This window comes from Hippocampus comes, unplaced genomic scaffold (assembly GCF_001891065.2).
Source record: "Hippocampus comes isolate QL1 unplaced genomic scaffold, H_comes_QL1_v1.1 scaffold177, whole genome shotgun sequence".
Lineage (NCBI taxonomy): Eukaryota > Metazoa > Chordata > Actinopteri > Syngnathiformes > Syngnathidae > Hippocampus > Hippocampus comes.
The window spans coordinates 2,257,536-2,281,348 of NW_017806158.1; the positions used below are offsets into that span (position 1 = coordinate 2,257,536).

General features: G+C 41.6%; 2 protein-coding genes across 3 annotated transcripts in view; one reads left to right on the plus strand and one right to left on the minus strand.

The window, feature by feature from the left end:
- spata22 (spermatogenesis associated 22) overlaps positions 1 to 2,488 on the plus strand; it is a 4,013-nt gene extending 1,525 nt beyond the window's left edge. For both annotated transcript variants that reach the window (XM_019895219.1, XM_019895218.1), the window contains exons 3-8: positions 356 to 493; positions 735 to 912; positions 1,053 to 1,392; positions 1,482 to 1,602; positions 1,683 to 1,780; positions 2,052 to 2,488. In XM_019895219.1, the coding sequence (XP_019750778.1) occupies positions 356 to 493; positions 735 to 912; positions 1,053 to 1,392; positions 1,482 to 1,602; positions 1,683 to 1,780; positions 2,052 to 2,243 (1,067 nt within the window). In that variant the 3' untranslated portion in view covers positions 2,244 to 2,488. The remainder of the gene's footprint in view (positions 1 to 355; positions 494 to 734; positions 913 to 1,052; positions 1,393 to 1,481; positions 1,603 to 1,682; positions 1,781 to 2,051) is intronic.
- Positions 2,489 to 3,594: 1,106 nt separating this feature from the next.
- Positions 3,595 to 23,813, minus strand: part of lhfpl7 (LHFPL tetraspan subfamily member 7) — a 66,500-nt gene continuing 46,281 nt past the window's right edge. Inside the window, exon 3 of the mRNA XM_019895235.1 lies at positions 3,595 to 4,697. Coding sequence (XP_019750794.1) covers positions 4,471 to 4,697 — 227 coding nt within the window. The 3' untranslated portion in view covers positions 3,595 to 4,470. The remainder of the gene's footprint in view (positions 4,698 to 23,813) is intronic.

Consider the following 23,813-nt stretch of genomic DNA (forward strand, 5'->3'; position numbering starts at 1 on the left):
CGTGCTTGACAAAACATTCACTCATTCATTTTCCGATCCGTTGATCCACACAAGGGTTGCGGGGGGTGCTGTCCCAGCTGTCTTCGGGCAGTCGGCGGGGGACACCCTGAACCGGTTGCCAGCCAATCGCAGGTCACACAGAGACGAACAACCATCCGCGCTCGCGCTCACACCTAGGGACAATTTTGAGTGTTCAATCAGCCTGCCATTTATCTTTTTGGAATGTAGGGGGAAACTGGAGTACCCGGAGAAAACTCACGCAAGCCCGGGGAGAACATGCAAACTCCACACAGGTAGGCCGGAGCTGGAATTGAACCCGGAACCAAAGCTTTGTTGTCCCCTCTGTCTCAATCAGGCTGCCTCCCCGTGCCGCTATTCAATCAGAATAAAAGAAATCGAATTCCTCTGACGTCGACTCCTTCTGAGAATAACTTCTTCTCTCACACCGAGTTCATGCCACCTAACAACTCACCTGCTCCTTGTGGTGCACCAGGTCAAGTATTCATTCAGGCTCTGTTTACTTTTACTGCAAGAGTGTTAGAACACCCAGTGAGAAAAATGAATGTGTCATAAACTTGGATAGTAAGTCCTCTTCACCATAGGAGCCTCCAAAAACATCACCAATGTGAGGGCATTAGACTGAATGTTACTTACCAATATTATGGAACGACTGGCTGCTCACAAGCAAACTCTTCCTTTAACAAAGGGTTTCTTGAGAATGACTTTCTCCTCAGGTGCCTATGGGTCTTACCAGGCCTCAGGTTCTTCTTATGACGTTCATCCAAGTCACCAGTGGAACAATCGGGACATGGCACGATCTACTCAGTCTCCACAACATGGCAGCTTTCGACCTGCACCAACGATGAGATCTTACGCGCCTTTACCATATCCGTACAAAGCTGGAAGTAAAAAGTGGGTTTTGTCTGTTGCCATTGCCATGGTCGTCACTGCAACAGCACTGTGAACGTTAAATGGCAGCACACGCCTTATGTATAACATGAACATTGTGATCAGTTGTTGAAAATTTGGTTTGAGTTTTGTTTCGTTCTCAGTTCGAAGATGGGAACACCCGGCAACCTTGAGAGACAACAGGCTTCCGGATCAATATTCGCTACCAGACAGAACCAGTATCAACCATCTTCCAGCAGTCAGAGTGCCTCAAGCAAGCAGACACCTCATCACGGGTTCTCTCAGATGGGCCAACAATCATCTTGTAGGCCGGCTAATCCCGCACAGTTCAGATCTCTGCCTCGTCCCGTCGGTCCACCTAGCGGGCCAGCTGCTCAGACACAAAACCAATGGAATTTTACGAGCAGTTTTGGACCGCAGAAGCCCACCTTTGTGGGGAAAAGCAGTGCAAGTACACCCCAGACTACAGGAGAAACTCAAACGGTATCAAACACTTAACATGCACTATATCAATATGTTAATAAGTCAATGCAATCTCTGTATTTTCTGTACTATTTTTCTTTGTTGAGCAGAAAAGCGTTCCCAAAAAAGCACCGTTTGACAACTCACTCAGGATTTTGACTGCAGTCATCGACGGCATGAAACACTGGAGCCAGTTTAAAGACAAAGTCATGTGTTTTTTTGAGATATTTGGTTAGTTGCTTGTGGATCACAGTTGCCTCTCCTCTCATCTCACAACCATGTTAACATTCCAGCATGTGCTCTCCCATCAGCCACTCTTGATTCCGCTGTCACAATTGGTCGCCATGGAGCCAAAAACTTTCTGTTGAGAGATGGCAAGGAGGTTGTGCAGTGTCTCTTCTATGAACACGTGAGTTGGGAATATGCATTACACAGTACTCGGTGCTTCATTCTGGATGTCTGACCCCCCCAAATTGTGTCGTTTTGTATAAAACAATGCAACAACTTGAGTTATTTAATACAAAACAACCCAGAGTGTTTGGTCACTTGGTCCATTTTCTTTTTTACCCAACTGTTTTGAGAATTGAGCCCATAATCACCCACTTACTTTGGTACATTTGAAGACAGAAAGTGCGCACAATGCCAAGGTATTGACATCGTGACTTTTTTTTTTTTTTCAGGAGCAAGAGCTGCCTCGCCTTATCCGTGGTCAAGTTTACCGCTGTGTCGGTAACTATGACCGCGTCAGAGATGTCCTGGTGTGCATGTCAATTCGAGCAGCCAAGCCTTCAGAGGTCAGAAATGCTCAGGAGGCCATCAAAGCCTGCGACACTCACATGCGCAAACTCGTCAGATTACTTCATGAAGCCTGACAACTGAAAGTGTCGGAAGAGCGAAGAGCAATATTTTCACATGGTTATTGTTTTATAGCATTATACACATTTACAGTGTATATATTTTTTTATATAAGGTTAAAAATTGTTTATGTTGTCTTCGTTCTGTTGTATGAAAACAAGAATACTGTATTTACACAGTTGCATTCACTTGGCTGTTTTGATTATATTCTTGTGTCTTTCTTGGCAATTCATTTAAAGGAAATGAATGTTACCAAAAATCATTGTGTATTTTTATTACAAAGAAAACCACAGAACAGCAAACAATGTTAACAGATTACTGCAAACACAACAAAGTCATCTCTCCAAATACAATTTCAAAAACAGGCAGTTAAGACCAACGATATAGCAAGTACTGTACAGTAATCTTATTTACAGCGACAACAAAGGGAAAAAAAAGTCTAACCTACCAAAACACGTTCACCAGTGCTGAGACTCTTTACACAAAGAGGTTTTTAACAAAAAGGGGGGCAAAACAGACCCGTTGCAATCCCACCAGTCAGTCCCACAGTATGAGGTCCAAACAGTTGTTCTTCACAACCTCTTTTTTTAATATGGCACCCTTAAAATGAGCATTTCTTGCGATCGGGATAGGGCATTATAGGGACCCGAATGCTGAAAGTTAAACCCATCCACATTTAATACAAAACAATGTATGAGCTCACACACTGAAAAGGAAGTTTAGCTTGATGAAGTGGCAGTGTGCAGGGAAAGTAACTGCTGAAGTAGCAGTTTTGTGGGAGCACGCTGGCAGTTTTACCGTATTTTAAGACAAGTAGGGCCATGAAAGAGCAGCGTTCCAATCCCCTCGTCACCCCCACACACATACACACGCTAGAATAATGTGCTCGGATAAGAAAGGTTTGATTTGTACAACTCCTTGCTCAACCACTCAAAAGGGTCAAAGAGATCAATGATTCCAGGAAATAAGATCAGATGTTTTGTTACAACCTTTACAGCAACAACAATTTAAAAAGATTCTTCACTTTGATATAAGTGGCATAGATGCCTCTTGCCATAATTGAACTACCTGATTTGATCTTCTCACCATTACAAGGATTATAAAACAACTCCTTTTTCGCCTGTAATTTAGTTTCAGATCGGAATGGTATGATACTGCATCAAACATGTGAAGGAAGAAGAAAAAAACGTATTCCACGATTTTTTTTTTCAGTAGAAATGCTGTGATGGTGGAAACGACAACCTGATAACGGTATTGAACACTTGTCTTTGTCAAAGGCACAAGTTGGTCACATCACATTATAATCGACAGCAAGTTATTCTATCATTTACGTCCCGTCAGTCTTCTCATGCATTTGTTTTGAAAAAAATCCCCAAATTTCGCTGCCTTTTGTTTGTTTGTTTGTTTTATCCGGAATTAAGTTGTGTTTGCTGTAGACAACAGGTGATTGCTTACATTTAACAAGCGAGTCACATACACAAACACTGTAATTCAGGGAAAAGTTTGACATTTTGGACAACGCTACTGAGAAACCACGATCTGTTGTTATACGTCTGTTAAAAAAGACACACCAAAATCTGTGTGTTGACTCTCCTTTTTTTTACATGATAGTCACAAAAAGTAGCATCTCAGAGAAAGCTCCTCTTGATCCTTTAGTAGGCCAGAGTTCAATTTCTCGCCATTTTCAGAACGTTAAACTTCAATTCTGTTTGCTTTTTTTGTTCATATGTACAGTTCCACCAGGTAAATGTCCTTGAATTAAAAAAAAAAAAAAAAAAAAAGCGGTACTTGTATATTACTCCTCAGAACTTTCTTGAATAATTGATTTCTGATGTGGGGAAAAAAAATTCCACATCAAGTTGTGTTTGCAATTCCTTTGTGCACATATGTCCTGTTTGTTTTGGAATAGTTCATGTTCCCGTCATGTTGACTTCTGACCCACAAAAGAAGGGCAAAAACACAAAAATGCTGCAATCATGATTACATTAAATGCCCCTTTAACACTGGACAACATCTTCATGGAAAGGCCGAGTTAAAGTGTTTACAAGCTGGTAAAATGATGTTTTTAAAAAATGTTTATATGAAACATAACTGAAGTCATTTTACATATCACACATAGGAAGACAATGCACAAAAGAGCCAGTTTTCCCAAACTGCATTTCAGAGCAGCATCTTTAAAAAAAAAAAAAAATGCATCAGTCTTTTAAAGGCAGCTCAGCGAAAGCAGTGAAAAGGAAAAAAATATTATAAGAGAGCGGGCAAAGGGGTGGGAGACAGCTGCTCCTTTGGTGCATATTTGGCAAAAAAGGGCAAAAAGATGGTGAGCAGCACTCCCACAATGGCCAACATGTACCCCCAGCCAATTTGGCACTCGCCGGCGTTGTAGACGTCCGAGTCTCCGCAAAAGGACCTGACGAGTGAAGAGTTGAGCCCAAACGGGTACACCAGCAGTCCTGCAGCCATGATAAACACTGCACAGAGAGCACAGACAAGAATGCATTAAATCGTACACATTAGAAAGATGCTTGATGATGAGGATAATGGGCACTATAAAATACATTAGAATAAACATTTGGAGATGCTTAATACTAGTTTTTTGACAGGATATTGACTAACGAAATGACTCGGTGCATAAACTTAAGTCGAAAGGTTTTTTTTGGATCCTTGGAAAAGGACATTTACCAACTACAACACATTTAAACACACAATAAGTATACAATCTTGAGTTCACTTGCAGCACCTTTTTTTGAATTGAAATGTGTAGTGAACTGGACAACCACATGGGGGCAGTAGAGATTTAGCAATAAAGGTTCATTGGAAACGAGTCAACTGTACTGTATCACAAAAATTTTCATCAGGAGTGTTTACAGTAAAAAAGTACATTATTTCATAATGTGAAAATCAAATAGACCTCAGACAGGACAGACAATGAACTAAAGGACAACATTAACAAGGATAATTTAAAAAAAAAAACTTTAAATTTATAGATCATCTGCTTTACCATGTTTTCTCTCTTTATAGCTATTCGTTGTTATTAAAGTAACATTCACTTGGATGCTTTCTCACTTGCAGCTTCTCAAGGAGCCAGAGAACAGTTAACTCCAACAAATTGAGTCATGTTTCATGGCCCAAAGCGCCCAGCGCAGTTATCGACACTCCTTCCAGCTATCATTGCCACTCAGTCATCCTGAGCTCTAGCTGGCTTTCCGGTCAATGTCAGGTGTCTTTGTGGTTTTAGTTATCGAGAGCTACTGGTGCGCTGGTAAAGCTTGGGCTTGCAGTGTGAAATGTAGGCATCTTTGTTTCAATTTGACATCGGCTTCTCGAGTTGAAGGGAGAGATGCTCACTTGGAAAACAATCCCAACATGGAGCCTGAGTCGAATAGCAGTTTGTGTATCAAATGAAATGATAGTAGAAAGGAGGCCAACAGTGATCACTGATGTTCCGATTGCACTCTTTGGGATTGTCCAGAGTAAAAATTTAGAAAGATGGATGAGAGGAAAAGAAATATTGCCAATCCCAGTCTCAGGGTTCATTCAGGGGCACAGTGGTCTTTGGTTTGTTTTGTTGTTCTTGTTTTGCTTTTTGTCTGAAAACTGTCAAAATAGACGACACCACTGTCAAAGTAACCCCCATTCATGTCATGTCAGTAGCTGGAAATGTCTTGTCGTGGATACAGAACAGTATTTTAGTGGTTGTCCGGATCAGAGAAAACAAATCTTATCCTTGCTGGCTGTAGAATCTTTAAAGAGGCAAGCTTTGACAACCATCACAGATGACATGACAAACCTTAATTACAGCACAGGTTTAACTCAACATCGGATTCAATGTTGTCTGAATGACAGAAAGGACAAGTGAGTTTTATGTTTTCCATTGAAAACAAGAATGTTGTTTTTTTTTAAACACTGTTCATGACCTGTTGGTCTAATCCAAAAAGCAATGGACAGTGTGATGAAAGGGGATGACATGATGTGATGCGATGTGATGCAGAAAGAGTGAAGTTTTTTTTATTGCTTGTGCAAGGATGTGCAACCACATTGGACTGAATGTGAACTTCACATAGCAGACCGAAAGAGGAATAAAAGTTGAGATCTGGAGTGAATGTTGTCAACCTTAATCAGATTGATGAGAGAACACGAGGCTATCATAAAAAGATAATGGCAGGAACTAATGTGGAGTTGTATTCGTGCAATGCCGTCCTTCAGACTGAATACTTGGTTAATTTATTCATTTGATTATGATACAAATTACAATCCCTCGAGGAGAAATTCAACATAAATGGATTCATGGGCAATAAAACATTTCATTTACTTTTCCCCAACTACTGAAGTCAAATGTGCATGATGGCAAGGCTCCAACATCCACCTGTGACAGATGTCACTCCATCACATTGAGCATGGTTCATCCTTTTATTTTATTTTTTATTTATTTATTTATTTATTTTTTAAGAAAGATGTTGATATGCGAATGAAAAATCGAGATTTCAATCAAAATCACGTAGCACTGCAATACAGTCAGTCATGACAGTCAAGTCAAATAAATGAACTAAATTAACCTTGAATCCTTTTCTCAGTGGCGGAATGAGAAATGGAAAGCCGCTGCGCAAGCCGGTCAAGCAGGTTCACAGAAGCGAGATGGAGATTGAATGAGTTTGTGGCGCAGGAAGATGTGTGATAACCCGGCGACCATGCGTGGCACTGAATCAATTTCATCACATTTTACACAGTAACGGGTTCTTACAAAAACATCAACACACCCAAATAATAATCTCGCTCATGTGTCACACACATGTGCCAAAGGCCTGAGGCCATCAATAGAAACAGCAAAAATTCTGAAGCCTCCTCCTATGACCTTATATTTTTCAAATTATCATGTATATTACTTTTGAAAACAGTTATCCTGGGCTCCAAGGATTAAACAGAGGGAGTGTAGCATCCAGTTCAATTCCATCTAACATTAAAAAAAAAAAAAAAAAAGAATAAAAAAAATAAATACAGTGTACCGACCCAAAGAAAGACGCCTGTCTAGCCAACTACGATACAGTGGCTACCGCTGTAACCGTGTATTAAAGGAGAATGATTCACCGTTGGAACAATATCATGTTGTAAAATCTCTGCGAGGATCTGAGAAAAGACTGGCAGCGTAATTATCTAACTTGCTGTCTTGAGTGTACCCTTCAATCCATGACATGTCCTTTGAAGCGCTGTATAATGAGGACAGAAGAAACAGCACTGCAAAGACGTTCAAAAATAAGGCAGAGTACATATTTAAGACGTGCAGCAAATAGAGTATCACAAAAAATATATACCGTATATTCTCTTGCCTCCTCATTCTCTATTGTTGGGTAATCATAAAAAAAGAAAAAAAGTGACTGTGTTTTTTCAGTTAATCTAAAAATTAAATTTGAACCAGCAGACGAACCGACTTCAAATGTAAATATTTGGCTCGGATCAAAGATTCCAAAAAATGGTCCACAGGACCGAATATGATTTGAATATTTAATTGGTTACGTTTGCATGACCCGGAAGTTTAACATGCACCACAATCAGTGTGGATATGAAAAAAAACAACCCCAGACAGAAATAATGAGTCATTTAATTTTTTTATTGGCGGTCTAAAATGGAAAGAATTGATAAACCAATCAACCATTCTCGACTTTTTGTTATTTATGCACACTTTGCATAGCCAGTGCCCACTCTGCGCGTGTTCTCAGCAAAACTTACAGTACCTGCTGCTACTTCTGTCAAGACAATAAAATCACGCAACGCCCACACCAAATTGATGCCTCCTGCAACCACAAAGATGTTTGATGACACCACCTTAACCACATCAACACAAAATGTGATGCATGTCCATGCGGAAGCAACCCATTATTTTACCTGACCTTCATCCTTTCCTCAGATATTATTTGCAACATTATCATTCCAATGTAATGGTTATACTGAGCATAAGACCACAAAAGATCGCATTTCCTGTCCTCAAAACACTATCATCTGCACTGAAGTAACTGATGTGTCATGACCTGTATTTTTGTTTGTTTTCCTTCAGCTGCATGCTATTGGGGTAGCATTTTATTATTTTTGGTCCGACAAAGGGAGTTATGAAGTGGACAACATGTATATTTTTGAAAAATACACACAACAATATATTCTTATATGTTATGTATTTATTAGCATAATGTATGCAGGATATCAGCTTCTTTAGAAGAATCATTGGTATCAGACTATAGAACAACCGGATTGGCATCAAAGCGCCGTTTGGGCACATTTGTCACCCTGAAACACAATGTAAAGGAACATGTAGGACATTGCTGAGAGGTCCCCCTTAATTACAAACCCGAGCCTCGAGCGGTACATTATAGCGACTGTTTTTCCTCTTTTTCGTTTCACCTTGTTTTTCCCGTTATTGGTTTCACAGCGAGCAGCTACCATAAATAACACAGGTGAGTTGTTCGCTGTCTTTCCCACCCCTGCGGATCATAACAACAACCCAGATGTGATCCGGCGAGCTGATGTAAATGAGGTGCTGATTTACAGCAACAGCCTGGGGCGGGAACTGACCCATATATACACAAAAAAAATAAATGGACAAAGGGCACTTGTTAATCAGTTGTTAATGAATCGATTAGCATGCTAGGTGGTAAAAGTCTGGATATTTGCAGTGACAGTAATCGGAATTTATGGATGTGTTGGGGAATTAATGGGAATAAACTACATTATGACAAAATTGCAGTTCGACTGGGCTGTATGTTTGAGTAATTGCATTAAGCTGTACAAGTATAAAAAAAAAAAATTACCGCAGATATTGCTGTTCTCTATTCTATTAAACATTTTTCTTTTCAGTTATAAAGCAACGTATCATGATCCCGTCCTGTTTGTTTTTCAGTGTGTGGTGGTCAGATTATTAAACCTTGCTCACAACTGTTTCTAGGTGCTTCAGTTTTCTAGACGTTCTCGATTTTTCCCTCATAGTTTTGCCACGAAGTTCATTGTGTTTCTCTTGTATTTTTTACTGTGTAATCTCAGTTTTGTATTCTCGTGTTTGGGTTTCTCTTGTCCTTTGAGTTAGCCAGTAATTTACGTTTTCTCGTTCCTTGCCTTTTGCAAGCGCTTTTGGTTTGTTCCGAATTCTCCTGGTTCTTTGTGAACAGCGTACTGAGTTGTACTTTGTCGGTCTTGCGTTTTGTAAATCAACTTTTTTTGGTACCTAGATCTTATCCTTGTCTTCGTTTATGGGATCCACCCCTATCCGGATTATTCTGGACACAAAGTTTATTAAAAAAAAAAAAAGTCATTTGAATGTACAGTTCTCCTATTCTCAGTATCCAGCTTTGAATATTTTCAAAATTCACAAGATGTATTGTACTTCCTGTAAATTTAAATTTAGTGCAACATCTGCCCATGTAAATGTAATTCTCGAAGAACGGACAAAGATCCCAACTGACACACTCCAAAATCTCAACCTTACAACAAGTTAAATGAAAAATATGAAAAAATGCCATTTAGACTGTAATCAACTGTGTTTACAGGAGATGTGACTGTTCCACACGGACAACATAAAAAAAAAAAAAAAAAAAAAAAAAAAGGAAAGCACCTCAAAAATATGTCTGAAGGAAATTGCCATTTTCACTGGCCTCGCACAAGGAGTATTTCAATGTGTCTCTCTATCCACAGGCGAATATAAGATGGAAAGGGATCATTTATGTGCCCCACGCAGCCACATTGCTCATATTTCCTCTTAATGTTCAGTATGCCAACATGAAGCAGGAAGTATTGCAGTGCGGAGGACATTGTACCGACTCAAACAAAGGACAGGCAAAAGATGAAGCAACTATGCAGACAGTGACAAACACATGGTCCCCGAAAAGTTCTGCATCTAAATGTTCATCCATTCTGAACGCCTCTCTTTTCACCCTCAATATTGGGTCAAGGTGAGGAATGGGTGAGGGAAGTTTTAAAGTTAACGAGGAGTTCGTCTCCTGTGGTGATAAATTTCCAAGTGGTAATCTGGGACGTGAGCGTAAACAGCAGGGATTCCAACCTAATGTGACATGCTCGAGTCTGCACACAGCTAGGATCATTAGGCCTGTGGGAAATTAGGCTAATGACAATTGTACAAGTACCTTCGTGTTCCAGAACGGAAGAGGTAACTCACATGTGTTTTCTTTGCAAGGGTGAACGGAACAGAAGAAAATTGTGTTGCTAAGATTCATGCAAATGTATAAAGTCGTCAAGACGCAAGTATAAGTGAAAAGGACACTAATCGTAGATGTGTTTGTAAATACGCTTTTAAACACACACTGCTTCACCGTGACCGTTTGGAAACATTGTTCGAATGTGTCATTCTGTTATGACGGAGTGCCACAAAAAAATGAGTGCTGGAACCCATTGTGGCAAGGCAATACAGATGGAAACGGATCAAATACAAGCTGCTGATTGGTTTATAACCTAGGCTGCATTTGGAAATTAATGGGAGGGGAGCGCACCCTGACTCTCCAAACACACACAGACTCTCAGAGTGTTTTGACAAAATTTCAGGTCTAACTATGGAAAGGTTTTACTTTTTGGTTTAAAATGACTTACCCTTAACTAGAATCCCACGTCGCATTGCGGCCAAAGGTACAATCCTGCTCAATTATTGTGACTTTTGGTGCTTTAAATAGTAAATTCTTGTTGCCATGACACATTGCGGCCAAAGGTACAATCCTGCTCGATTATTGTGATTGGTGCTTTAAATAGTAAATTCTTGTTGCCATGACTACTACTACTTCTGGATCCATTTCTTTTTCCACATTCTTTTGGCAATTGGCAAACTTTTGGTGCATTACTGCCACCTTCTTGAGCATGCTAAGGTAAAGCTCGCTGTTTGAATTCATTCATTCCCAAGTGAAGTAGTAAACTAAATGACGATGTTTTAAGGTATGGTGGGGGTAACAAGCTTCTCGTAGCATGGCAGGAAAGATTGCTTTTTTTTTTTTTTCAAAAGTGACACAGATGTAAATAATTTTGAAATGCTAAATACCAGTTACAATCATGTTTTATTCATATCCCAAACTTAGCTACTTGGTCTTTTGCAGCTTGATTGTGCCACTTCATTTTCATCCATTCAATAAAATAATAATTAAAAAAAAAAAGTGCACTACAGCAGCGGTCCCCAACATTTTCTGATCCCACGAGCAGAACATGTACTGCATATCAATAAAGTTGACAAAGCTGGAAAATACCCAAAACAATAAAGACAAGCTAATCAAACCAAAAGTCCTGTGCAGGAAAAGAAGATCGACATTCTAAGACTCTGCTAAATTCGTCCATGCTCACTGGTCACTGATGACAGTGGAGAGGGGAAAAATCGGATGACCTTGAGCTCTGTACACAAGGTGTGGGGAGGGAAGTGGGGGAATGAGGGGCCGGGGAAAGGGGAAGAGAAGACGAGGAGGAGGAAATAAAATACAGAGTGATAGGAGAGATTAGCAGGGCAATAAAAAGGTCTCTGCTATCTTTAGAATGAGCAGGTCTGCCCGTGGACAGGTCAATCACATCTCGGTAATTGGTCTGTTTATCACAGAGTCACTCAGACTGCCGACTGGACTGTCATGTAGTCACCGACGACAGGGGAGCGTGTATTTGGGCAAGCCAATATTTGGTCAGACAAACAAACAATTTGTACATCGGTGTTTACTACTTTGCAGAGTTAAAACTATTGGGAATATAGTTACACGAATTGAAGACTTCACCTTGCCTTGCAAATCCAGGCTAAGCCAAGAACTATAGTTGTAAATCAATGACAGCATTTGTATCGATCCCCTTATTCTATGCAAATGATGAGTTGTGAATGGATGGATGGTTACCAGGTGCCAAAATCTTTACATGTACATTTCAAACTAAAAAATGTGTTTCTTGACCTAAGAAGGATAATTGATTGATTACTAATATGTAACCGGTTGAGCGCAACTGCAACAAATGTGTTAGGAGAAGGGGAAAAAAAAAAAAAAAAAAGGACTGACAAATGCTCCCGGTGCACGCTGAGGCATCTGAACTCTGCCTGTGATGGCGAATCTCCATCCTGGGAGCACTGTAGCGATGATGACACGTGAATCTCACACGCTGCATCCAATCTATCAACTTAATTACTTGCATTTCCATATCCCCATCTTTTTTTTATACTGCAAATTAATTCAAAGCTCAGACAAATTGCTTGTCCTTGACTCCCTTATCCCTTATGAGGTAACCCAGAGCGCACATGTGGTTTGTGTCAATGTGCGACCTAACCAAACCTAATCTGTAGTTCAATCCATCTCCCCCCCTACATATTGAATTAGCATTGGAGACAGAGGACTTCACATGCATGAATGGCAAAATAAATAATAGTAATACTAGAGAGAAAGTGGCAATTACATTGAAGCCATCAATCAAGTAGGAAGAGCAAGCAGTCCATGATCAAACAATAAAATAAATAACCAAACAAAACGTTTCTGGGCATGTTTGTATGTATGTCGGTGGCAGGCCACCTTGTGTGACATGAAGTGAGTTTATCATGTTGACAGCCTTTGGCTCTGGGCTAAAAAAACTAGACAGGTTTAGTCACCATCTCAGGCCCAACCAAGAATGTCAGTTGTGACCACTGACAATTCAAGTTTACGTCTGTGTACCAAAGGCGACGCCCAGTGTGCATGTAGGTGTAAACTACAACAAATTGCACTTTAGAGATTGTTTTTATAAAATAAAAGTAACCACACTAGCTGTTTGACACAATATCAAATAGGTTTGTGCTGAAAAGGTGGTAACTCGTGTACTGGTACCAGTACCGAATTGTGAATCGAAGGGGGGCAAAAATTACACAATACCATAATTTCAAGTTGCACAGAAGGCAGAAGCCTACCGAAAACAAGCGTCAGTTCAAGTCCTTCCCTTAAGGAATGGCTTGATCCTAATGAATACCAATCCAAGACTTGATGTGTCAGCTTCAGGATACACATGAGCCTTGATTTGTTGTTACCTGAGCCCAGAGCAACTGTGAAGATATTTTCAGTCGACAGAAAGTGTCAAAATGGCCGCCCCCGGAGATGGATAAAAACGGGTGGGTTTTGCTGCTTATGAATGTTTTTTTTATATATATTTTTTAAGATGAGTGAAGGTGCATAGAACACATTATTGTGAAGAAAATTTGGGAGCTGAATTCCCCTTAAAAAAATATAGACAAGCTAGTATACAGTATTCATATTTTTTTTTAATCTGTGAAAAAATACCACTTTGTTTTTTTAAGCGCAGAGGCTTTCTTACTGTCACATTTTTAGAGACACTCGCAAATACGTCAAAATAGCCCCTGCATTATGGTCATTTCTCGGAAGTCCAATAGCTGTTGATTGCATTGACCCTTTCATGCACCCTGTAACCTGATAACATGATAAACTGTCCACTGTAGTAACCGCTGTCCCTGAAGGGGTTAAAGGTACTTGTGCAACTGTTTCTACCTACAACCTCTCATAGCAAAGGGGAAAAAATGAAGACACTGTGCAAAGTGAATTCTCCCCGAGTTCCCTGACATTACACGGAAACCTTTATGAACGTCGCAAGTTGCTGTACATGAGGTGGGGGGGGGGGGGGTCATCGGTGGAGGGGGGGGTTTTGGTTGGAGCAGCAACATAATGAATCCCTACAGGAGATGTCGGGGGCCTGCTGGGCTTCTGTAATGAAGTTCTGCCCAGCCGACACTCCCTGACCTACTGGCATTAAGGAAAAATGGAAAAACATTACCTTCAGCCTCGACATTCTCAGACCAGCAGCAGACACAGGCGCATGCATGCGTATCAGTAATATCCTTGCTCGGTACACAATGTAGGAGTGTCATGAATTGCATTTGGAGCCATGACTTTGTGGTGGAGTCCCACCGAATTAAACCACTTTTAATTACAGGTGTACAGGCAAGTGATGGGCTAAAATAGAGAGAACTTGACCACTGCTAAGCCATTGAACCATTAAACTATATATTTTAAACCATCCAAATCATTCGGCCCGACTGTTTCGGTTTGTTACGCATGTGTTCCGTTTGGTAGGTCTCAGTTTCACAAAGGTCGGCGATCCCTGCCGGCTCATTTGATCTGCAGATTAAGTTCATTACAAGAGAACGCGCCCCGTAGGGGCGTGGCATGGATCAACTGCTAAGATAAAAAGGACAGGCCTTTTGAGGGAGACGTTTATGAATCCAAATTCTGCGCATGCGTCCATTTGTTTCTGCTTAATATTTAATCTCCAAGCTGACAGTGTGAGCAAGATGCCGGATATCTAAACAACACTTCACGCTCACATTCACACTGATAGGCGCATGTTTTGAGAGTGTGGGCGGGAGCCAGTTGACCTGCAGACAAACAACGCGAGAAAGCGGAGAACATTCAAACCCCACACAGGCGGTTGTCTCGACTGGCAGACGCGCTAACCACCAGGTCACCGTGCTGCTTCATTCAATATGTCAACTGTAAACTAAGGAGCCACAAACAAATCTCCCTCAGTTTCTTCTGCGCAGACAAATGGCCTCCATCTCTCTTTGGGATCGATGTCGTGCTTTCAGACCTCGAAACGAAGGCTTCGGTGACCAAGACCAAAAGATGACCCGGCTGCGTAATAAAGACGACCACTGAGACACAAGGGAGTGAAGCGCTAATGTGGTGAAAGCACTTCCTTGGTTACAGCAGACTTCATTAGGATAGCACCGCAAGCACACGCACACACAAAGGCTAAATTAAGTAATGGAAATATTTCAAGGATATGTACGATTGTCATATGTGTTGTGGTCTGAAGGTGACATAATATATCAAACTCAACACATGGTGACAATGGCATACAAATAAAAATAGAAGACAACACACAATAGTTGGAACGAGTTTAAGCAGCTGCTAAATTTTCTATTTCGACAACTTTCTGTTCTACCACGAAAAAAAAATTTAAAAATCAGTTTCAACCCACCTAAAGAACATAAAAAAAGAAGAGAGCGCCACCTAACAGGGGGAGGACAGGAGCAGGAGGACTGACGGATTGCCCATCAGTGCGCATGTTGAAGGTGCAACTCCCCCATTGACGAGAAATTGTCGGGGCACGTCGGCTGCTCTTAGTGGATGAATGCACATGTTGAGGGGGCATTCGTTGGTGCTCCTGGGGGGCATCATCTTCGAAATTGCTTTGTCTGCTTGGCCCAGCAAGGGCCATGAAAAAAAGATACTCTTGCAATCTCAGATTCAGGGCACTTTTTGCAAGAAAGAGTGGGTAAATATTGCCAAATTATGAGTTGCCGTGGTGATAGACTCCTATTCAAAAGTACTGAATACTGTAATTAACAATAACAGATGCTCAAAACCTTTTTACGTGCAATGGCCCTGAAATTCATTTAAAATCTGTGACGGGCTAGCTGGTCTCAAACTCCAATCGGCTTATTGTTAACTCTTAAAGTGGCTCTGCTTCGTCACGTAGCAACAGCAGAAAAAAAAAAACCCTCGCTCAAAAATTTCTTTTCAGTCTTAAACAAAGAGAGAGACATGTATCTGTCGCCTTGGTGTGGACCTAAGACAACAAAAGCATTTCAAAAGGACCAGTAAGGCCCCTGGAGTCAAGTCTGCGCAGAGTGAGAATGGGACTGTCCTAATTATCAAGAATCCAATTACTGTGGCTAATAATAAGTAGCCAATGCAATTCAGATAAATGAAACATCAAATAAAAGGCCCTCGAGTGAAACACTGACAACTATTCATGGCACCTCACTTCGCCTCAGCGGAACATTATGGCACTGCAGCAGTACTGAATAGCATATAATGAGAATAACCATGACACTTTAGTCACGACATGTCTAATTGTCCATTAGCATGCTGTAAAATCTGCTATGAGACCATCGGTCTCTTCTCGGCAATCCGCCTGTGAGCTCACACAATACTGACTCAAAAGAAGCGTCTCGATGCGTCAGCCTATCAAATGTCGCCTGCAAGCCTGCATTCACCGCAGCTCTCGGCTTCGTCCAAATTTGTGGGTCAACTAGAATACAACTGTCGGTTGTTGACAGTAATCCACATGTATGCATTTCCTCAACGCGTATCATAAACAATGGACTCTTGCTAAAGCCAGATTTGACAAATGTGCACAAAATGAGACGCAGTGTGCAATCTGGTTTTATGTCTGTGTAGATTGTGTTACCCGTCACAATTAATTTCCTCCCTCAGTTACATTTTGAGCATATCTTGACTAATGGGAAGTGATTTGCAGACATACTCGGCGCATGAAATTGGCAATGATGATGCAAATCTACTTTTCAGTCAAACTTGCACCATATCACCTTTATTTTGTGCCGCACCCAAAAGAAGCCCTCCGAGGCTGCCGGTATCATTCAAAGATACTGAGCAGCGACTGTCACTCATAATAGGTGGCATCAAGTTGAAGGGTGCCTCGCTCTGCTCCACCTTCTCGCTTATCCCTCAGCTCAACCGCTGCCGACTGATTAAAGTCTCTCCATCCGGTTAATGTTGACATTTTTATCGATGCGTCATATGGCTCGAGCTGTATTGTGTGATTCATTTATTGATGAATTTGGAAAGCGCTGCGGGAGCTGAATCAGAGAGAGGCGCTGCAAGACCGATGCCTCAGAGGTGACCCAACGGCAACATATTTGGGATGCGCAAGTGCACTCAAAGAGATGCAGGGAGCTCAAATTGGAAAATTAATATCATCAACTTAAATGCTGCGCATCTACTTAACCTTAAAAAAAAAAAATCATCACACACCAGAATATCACCTCTTTTGAGTGTAATCAGAGATTTTGAAGTCTGCACGGATGATTGCACGTTTAAATGTGCTAGTTAGATGCTGTTGGGTCAAATGGGTGCTTCCCTAATATTCACAGTTGCAATGATATCTATGATGCTTTTTTTTATCTGACATTTTTAGAGCACAAGAGCATGGCGGCCCTTAAATCATCTTCCGCTAACCAGCAAGTAGAGCTTGCTAACAAATAAACTGACAAATAGCTTTACTCAGCAAAAATTCGAGGGTTTTAGGGTCTTCCTGACACCTCCCGTCCCTGAAAAAAAAAAGATTTTGGTGCCTTGCTTGGTGTAGTGAACTCCCATTGCAGGGGATGCGTTCCAGAACCAGCAAAAATATTGATATCGATGAACCATGTTAAAAATCCAACACATTTTAAACACATTAAAATGATTCAAACATATTTTTGAAAGTACCGTATTGGCCCGAATATAAGACGGCCCTGATTATAAGACGGACCCCCTCTTTTTCAAGTCCCAACTTTGAAAAAATACTTTTTGAACACCAAATTAATTTTTATACAGAAAATAATTACAGTACATCTGAAACAAATGATTATAACAATATATTTGAGAGAAAAAGCATGTTATTTTTCCTCATTCAAATCTTAATATCTGAACATTTAAATATGTAAACTAAAGTGCAATCACATTCGTAAATGAATGGCTTCTGATTTTTGAAATGTAAATGACATCATAACTTCTCCTCAGCTGCCAGTTAACCTGGCCGATCTTCGACCCACTTTTCTCCAGATTGTCGCTACGTTTCTCCATTTTCTGTTATCTCTTCTATTATTTTCTTCTCTTTTCTTTCTTACCGCTATTTTTTATTTTTCTTCTTCGTGCTACCGCTATTTTCACTTTTATTCTTCGTGACAGGGGTTCACTTTGGCCGGGGGAGTCAAGTTCAGCATTCGCTTCAATGATATCTGGCGCCATCTAGCGTCGTGAATGGGTATAATGTCTAGACCCCGAATATAAGACGACCCCGACTTTTTACCGCTATTTTTATTTTGATTCTTCATGACAGGGGTTCACTTTGGCCTGGGGAGTCAAGTTCAGCATTCGCTTCAATGATATCTGGCGCCATCCAGCGTATTATATTCGGGCCAATACGGTATTTATTAGCACCCGTTGTCACTCCACCCCAAACAAAGACGCTCTCATTCGCACAGTTCTCCAAATAAAAAGCAAAGCATGCTTGCTTTAAGCCGTTTGTCACGTCGCGAGTGTCTATATATGCACGGCGGCCACATTGGATGGAGCAAGTTGCCGTCGAAGGCAGGAGGCACTCAGATCCCGACAGGAAGTGACATTGGCTCTAACGATAACTGTGTTTAAATGTATTGGCGATGGGTGATGGAATTCAGCATGTGTATTGCACCACGACTGCCTGCAGATTTGAGACGCCAGACAAAAGAGAATCCTTTTTACTCATCAGTAACTGCATAATATTTATCCTGCTCATCTCTAAAACAGGTATACTTTTTATACCCTTTCAATGTCACGAAGCTGGGTGGGGAGGCAGCACCCTAGCGCCCTCTACCGACATGGCTTCCCTGGCAAAAAGTCTGTGCAGGGTATGAGTTCTCAAGCCTCCCACAAAGGATGCCCAAAACGCATGGTCATGAATCCCAAATTACACTTCATCACTAAGCAAATTTGTCCAGTGTGTGTACCCAATGCAAGCCAAAGCATGTGGCTGCTCGTCCATCAGCCACATCCTGGCCTCGGCACATGTCATCCATGGCCTGTACTAACTGAAAGCACCATCTGCTTTGGCAGCAAACGACCCATGCTAGGCCAGGTCCCTGCTCTAAAGACGGAGAAACCAGTGATGATGCGGGACACTGCAGATGCCCCTCGATCCAGATGTTGCCGGTTGGCAACGTCTCGACACGGCGGCGCATGTGCAGATTCGTGAGCCTCCCTGTGCCTGCATCCTTGGCTTGTGACCCGCAATCGGTCGGTCGTTTGCCAAGCCCATTAGCCATGCATGGTTTCAATCAAAATGCAACACGCTTACTAACTGACGTATGGTGTCTTAAACATCGGGGGTCCATTTCACCCTGTGTTTTGTCTTCCTGTTATTTCTTTTACCCAACACTCTGGATCTAAAATGGTGCGTGGGCTTCAGTGATTAAAAACATGCATCAATCAATCAAGTCCATGTTCCAACAGAGAAGAGACAGAAAAACACAACATGTAGCGACACTCAGTAGGCTGCTTCTGTCACCTCGTGCGTCTTTATAATGGACCACATAGGAAACAAGCCTTTATTGATGGATAAAAGCATTTTTGATTTCCTCATTTTCCGCATTTGTATTGACTTATGCGTACTCAGAAAGGGAATGCAAATGACCTTGCGTCGTCTCAAAGCAAACACTGACAAATGACAGGAGGGCTTCTTTCTCCCGAGGAAGTGCCATTTTCTTCAGCGTTGTTAATTTGTGCGCGTGTGTGAGTTATTGTTGCCTGTCTGTCTACGTTGATCTCTGTTTGAATCCACTTACGTTTCCTTGTGCATCTTTGGGACGCAGCGAGTAACTCCCTTCCTGCAGTTTGCGCTGCATGCTAAGACTGAAGATAGAAGACTATTTGTCTCTCTTTTATCACATATAAGTATTGCACGTGCTCGTAATATATCTAATGGCCCACCACAAAGGCTCGGCCAAGAGGTCGGGAGGGCTTTTCTATTATTGGAGTGCTGAAATGGAGTCCCTGTTGGGCCTTAGGATAGGGTGTGAAGCCTGAGAACATTATGATGCTGAGGGTTCTATGGGTCATAAATGTCACAGAGGCAGATATTCCATCCGCTCAAATAATAAGCCTGGCTTCACGTTAATATCAGCTACTGTATCTTGATGTGAACATTGCAGATTGAATGTCACACTCTTGCGGTTTCTTGTTCTTTGTAGAAGCAAATTAGGTTGCGCTGCCTATTGGCGAGTCCCGCATGCGGTTTGTGGGCCGCCCGTTGCTCATCACTGGTGTAGGGGAAGGATTTAAATAACATTTTCCAGTAGATAAAGACATGCAGTGTGGGATATTTATATTGTACATTTTTCATTTCTCGTTTTTTTTGTTTTTTTAGTACTGTATGTCCCAAAAAATAAAAAATAAAAAAATCCAGCAAAAAAAATGTGCATTTGAGTGAACAGTAAAACTGTCGGCTGTGTGGTGGAATAAAATAACGTTTCAAGAGCTTCCACACAACAGCTTTTAACAACCACTAAGGAGTGTCTCTGTCTGGCCTTCCCCATTCAACTTGCTGGTTGAGGTGGCATGCACGTGCACGCGCACGCGCACGCACACACACACACACACACACACACACACACACACACACACACACACACACATGCACGCACAGGACAATCATCACTATGTGTCAGGAGCTTTCGTCTGCAGCGTAGACTGACGTGAAATGCAATAGCCTGCTGAATCTCAGGTGCGCCAGATTGATCATGTGGAAAACGGAATTCTTGGCGATCCCTTTATTCCACTTTTGGGGAAAAAAACGAATACAGATGAATATACAGTGCAGTGAAGATTAGATTTTGACATCTCTTGAAGTCTCAAGTACTACCGCAGTATTGAAACTGACAAGAGATGGGTCATAATATTGCAAGAACTTCATGACTGGCATGGGAACCAGTGTGATAATTTGACGGGATTGTCATTTAAGTCACGGCCCGACACTTAGCACAATGATTAGCAAAGTTGTGGTTTTCAGTTTTCTTCCTTCATCTGAAGACGACGTTTTTCGAATGTCTGTCTCCGTCGATGCAAATTGCCTGAGGTCAAACGGGAAGCTTGATATCACACTTCGAAGCAATGTTTGGATGTGAGCTGCACTGTTGACAACATCCACGGCCTCTTATTGGAGCTATTAGTACGCATGACCAGTTCTTTACACCCAGGCGGTGTTAATGTGAGGTTAGATTGATGATGATGATGTCTTATGCGGGTTGACAATGAAGGCTTCATTTCCATAATGGATCTTCAGAGCCTCTTTGATGCTCCGTTGACAGAGGAGAAAACAAGTGTCTTCTATCTATGAGTGATAGAAGAGCAGCAAACGAGCCAATCCCATAAATGACCCCATTAGTCTCTCCTTCCCACATTAACAAAATGTAGCAAACGGAGCAGAAGCTTGAAGGATCCTGCTCACAGCGACAACTATCTAACTTCAAGCTTTTCTGTCACGGATGGACAAAGCTTTGTCTGTCTCGTGCCACGCGCTTACAAACACACTCATGCTCAGACAGCTCTTCCCAGCAGCGCACACACATGCACCTTCTAGTTTTACCGCCAGAGAGCAACGGGCGAGATGAGATCCCCGCACAGCTTAACATCTGGGCGCTTTGCCGCTGATGCCCTCATAAATAAAAGATAACTTCTGCCTGCTGCGCACAGTCGCACTCATATAAATCATGTATATGGATTTTCACTTGGCTTTCGTCCTCTTGCAGTCTCAACCCCCATCCCTTTTTTTTTTTTAGCCCTCTTCGACGATTCTCCTCCGCTGTCGTTTTGCCGTTTTAAAGCCAGCGTGTGAAGTCGGCGAGACAAAGGGAAATTGCAGTTCATTAGCAGCTTCAACGGTGGGAAGAGAGGCCACCTAGTCCTTCCCTCATCTTTGTAATTCAACATCGCTGCCAGCCTGGGCGATTTTCTGGCGGATGTCAGAAAGTGCTATGCTAACACAGTTGCCCAAGCACAATAAATACAGATGGCAATGACAGATGTAGCATAGAATGTGTCAACCTGATGTGTATTTACAGCAGGCGCTAAAGGTAACAACTATGGCAGATGCCGTTGTTTCATAGAAAAACTGCATGCCGAACGAAGTCGCTTTCATTCTGTTTTTTTTTTTTAAAGAATCAAAGGACTCAAAGAAAAAAAAACGGACAGACGCAGCATGCGTGGGACTCATCTGAACGCATGCAGAATTAATGGGAGGAAAAATGGACACAAGATGGAGTGAGCACACATGCTAATTGGCAGAAAGTTGTCAGAAAATTGGACTGTGTGAACATGAGTGAACATGAGTGTTTATGAACAGAGATAACTAACACGAATTTTTCCTTTAAAATGTTTGGTTTTGTCTTGTTTTGTCCACTTCAGGGGACGAGTACAAAATCTGAAATAGACACTAAACATGACTGTGAAGCCTTAAGAGAATTGAAGAAAAAAAATGATCAAATATCATTGGAACGTTCACATTCATCAAATGAGCATGAGGAAATTTCTATTACAGTGGTACCTCTACTTACGAATGTCTCTTCATACGAAATTTTCAAGTTACGAAAGGGAAAGATACAGTGTGGGATGCTTCTCGCAGCTCCGAGTTTCCTGAACGCAACATACTAAAAGCTGCTCCGCCATTGGCTATTACCGAGCATCATCCTGGCATCCCACTGGCTAAGAGGGACCTCTACTGTATGTGTCTCTGTGTGTAAAAAGATAAATAGATAGATATGTGTTTGTTTATGCAGCGTCCTCGTCATTCGTCCCTCCGGCCATGAGGTGTTCCGATAGTTTTACGTAAATGTGAATCACCCAGAAAAAGTGTTCACTTGCCACTTTCATCTTCAGGTTCTGTACTGGGCCCAGTGTTTTTTTTATGGCCTGTTGGCTAATGAACAGCATAATGGTTGTCTGATGGGTTTAATCCCAAAAGAGAGCAAGAACAAATCAACTTGAAATAAAAAGAACGCCCAATTATGCCGAGGCTCCTCGGGCTGATGATAACGGATAATTACATTTTTTTTATATTCCTTTCGCCATGGCCTAATACGTTTGCTCAGATGTGGCGATGTAACCTTTAATGAACACTGTGATTGATGAGGCGCCACGTTTTCCCTCTGCAAATGATTACCGATCACTGTTTCCCCTCCTTATGTGCTCAGACACACATGAAAACAAACCCGCTTGTCTACGGGTGACACTCGGAAAAAGGACAGCATCTCATTGTAGACCCCCATTACTCATATCATGAGATATGAGCATGGAGACGGTATGTAATTAAAGACAAAAAAAAAGAGCTGGGCCTCAGCTTTATCCGTCTGTGGCCTGTGATGCATTTACTTACATTCACAAGAGTGTCAGCTCGAGACAATGCCGGACCATATCTGTCTTTTGAGATGAAGGCATTGAGATGTCGCCCGCATCTGACTTCTTTCCGTCCTGTTTCGAGAACAAACAACGCCGAAAGGAAATTGCAGTAGTTGGCAGAGCCGAGGTACTCACTCTTGATTTCCTCTTGTCAATATAAACACTTCTAGATTTGTGACAGCACTTGCACTCTCAGTTGAGTTGATATTTTAAAGATGATCTCAGTTTAAGAATCCTATTAAATCATCCATCCAGCATGACAGCAAATGAAATGGCACAGCATGGAGACGGTATGTAATTAAAGACAAAAAAAAAGAGCTGGGCCTCAGCTTTATCCGTCTGTGGCCTGTGATGCATTTACATTCACAAGAGTGTCAGTCAGCTCGAGACAATGCCGGACCATATCTTGTCTTTTGAGATGAAGGCATTGAGATGTCGCCCACATCTGATTTCTTTCTGTCCTGTTTCGAGAACCAACAACGCCGAAAGGAAATTGCAGTAGTTGTCAGAGCCGAGGTACTCACTCTTGATTTCCTCTTGTCAATATAAACACTTCTAGATTTGTGACAGCACTTGCACTCTCAGTTGAGTTGATATTTTAAAGATGATCTCAGTTTAAGAATCCTATTAAATCATCCATCCAGCATGACAGCAAATGAAATGGCACAG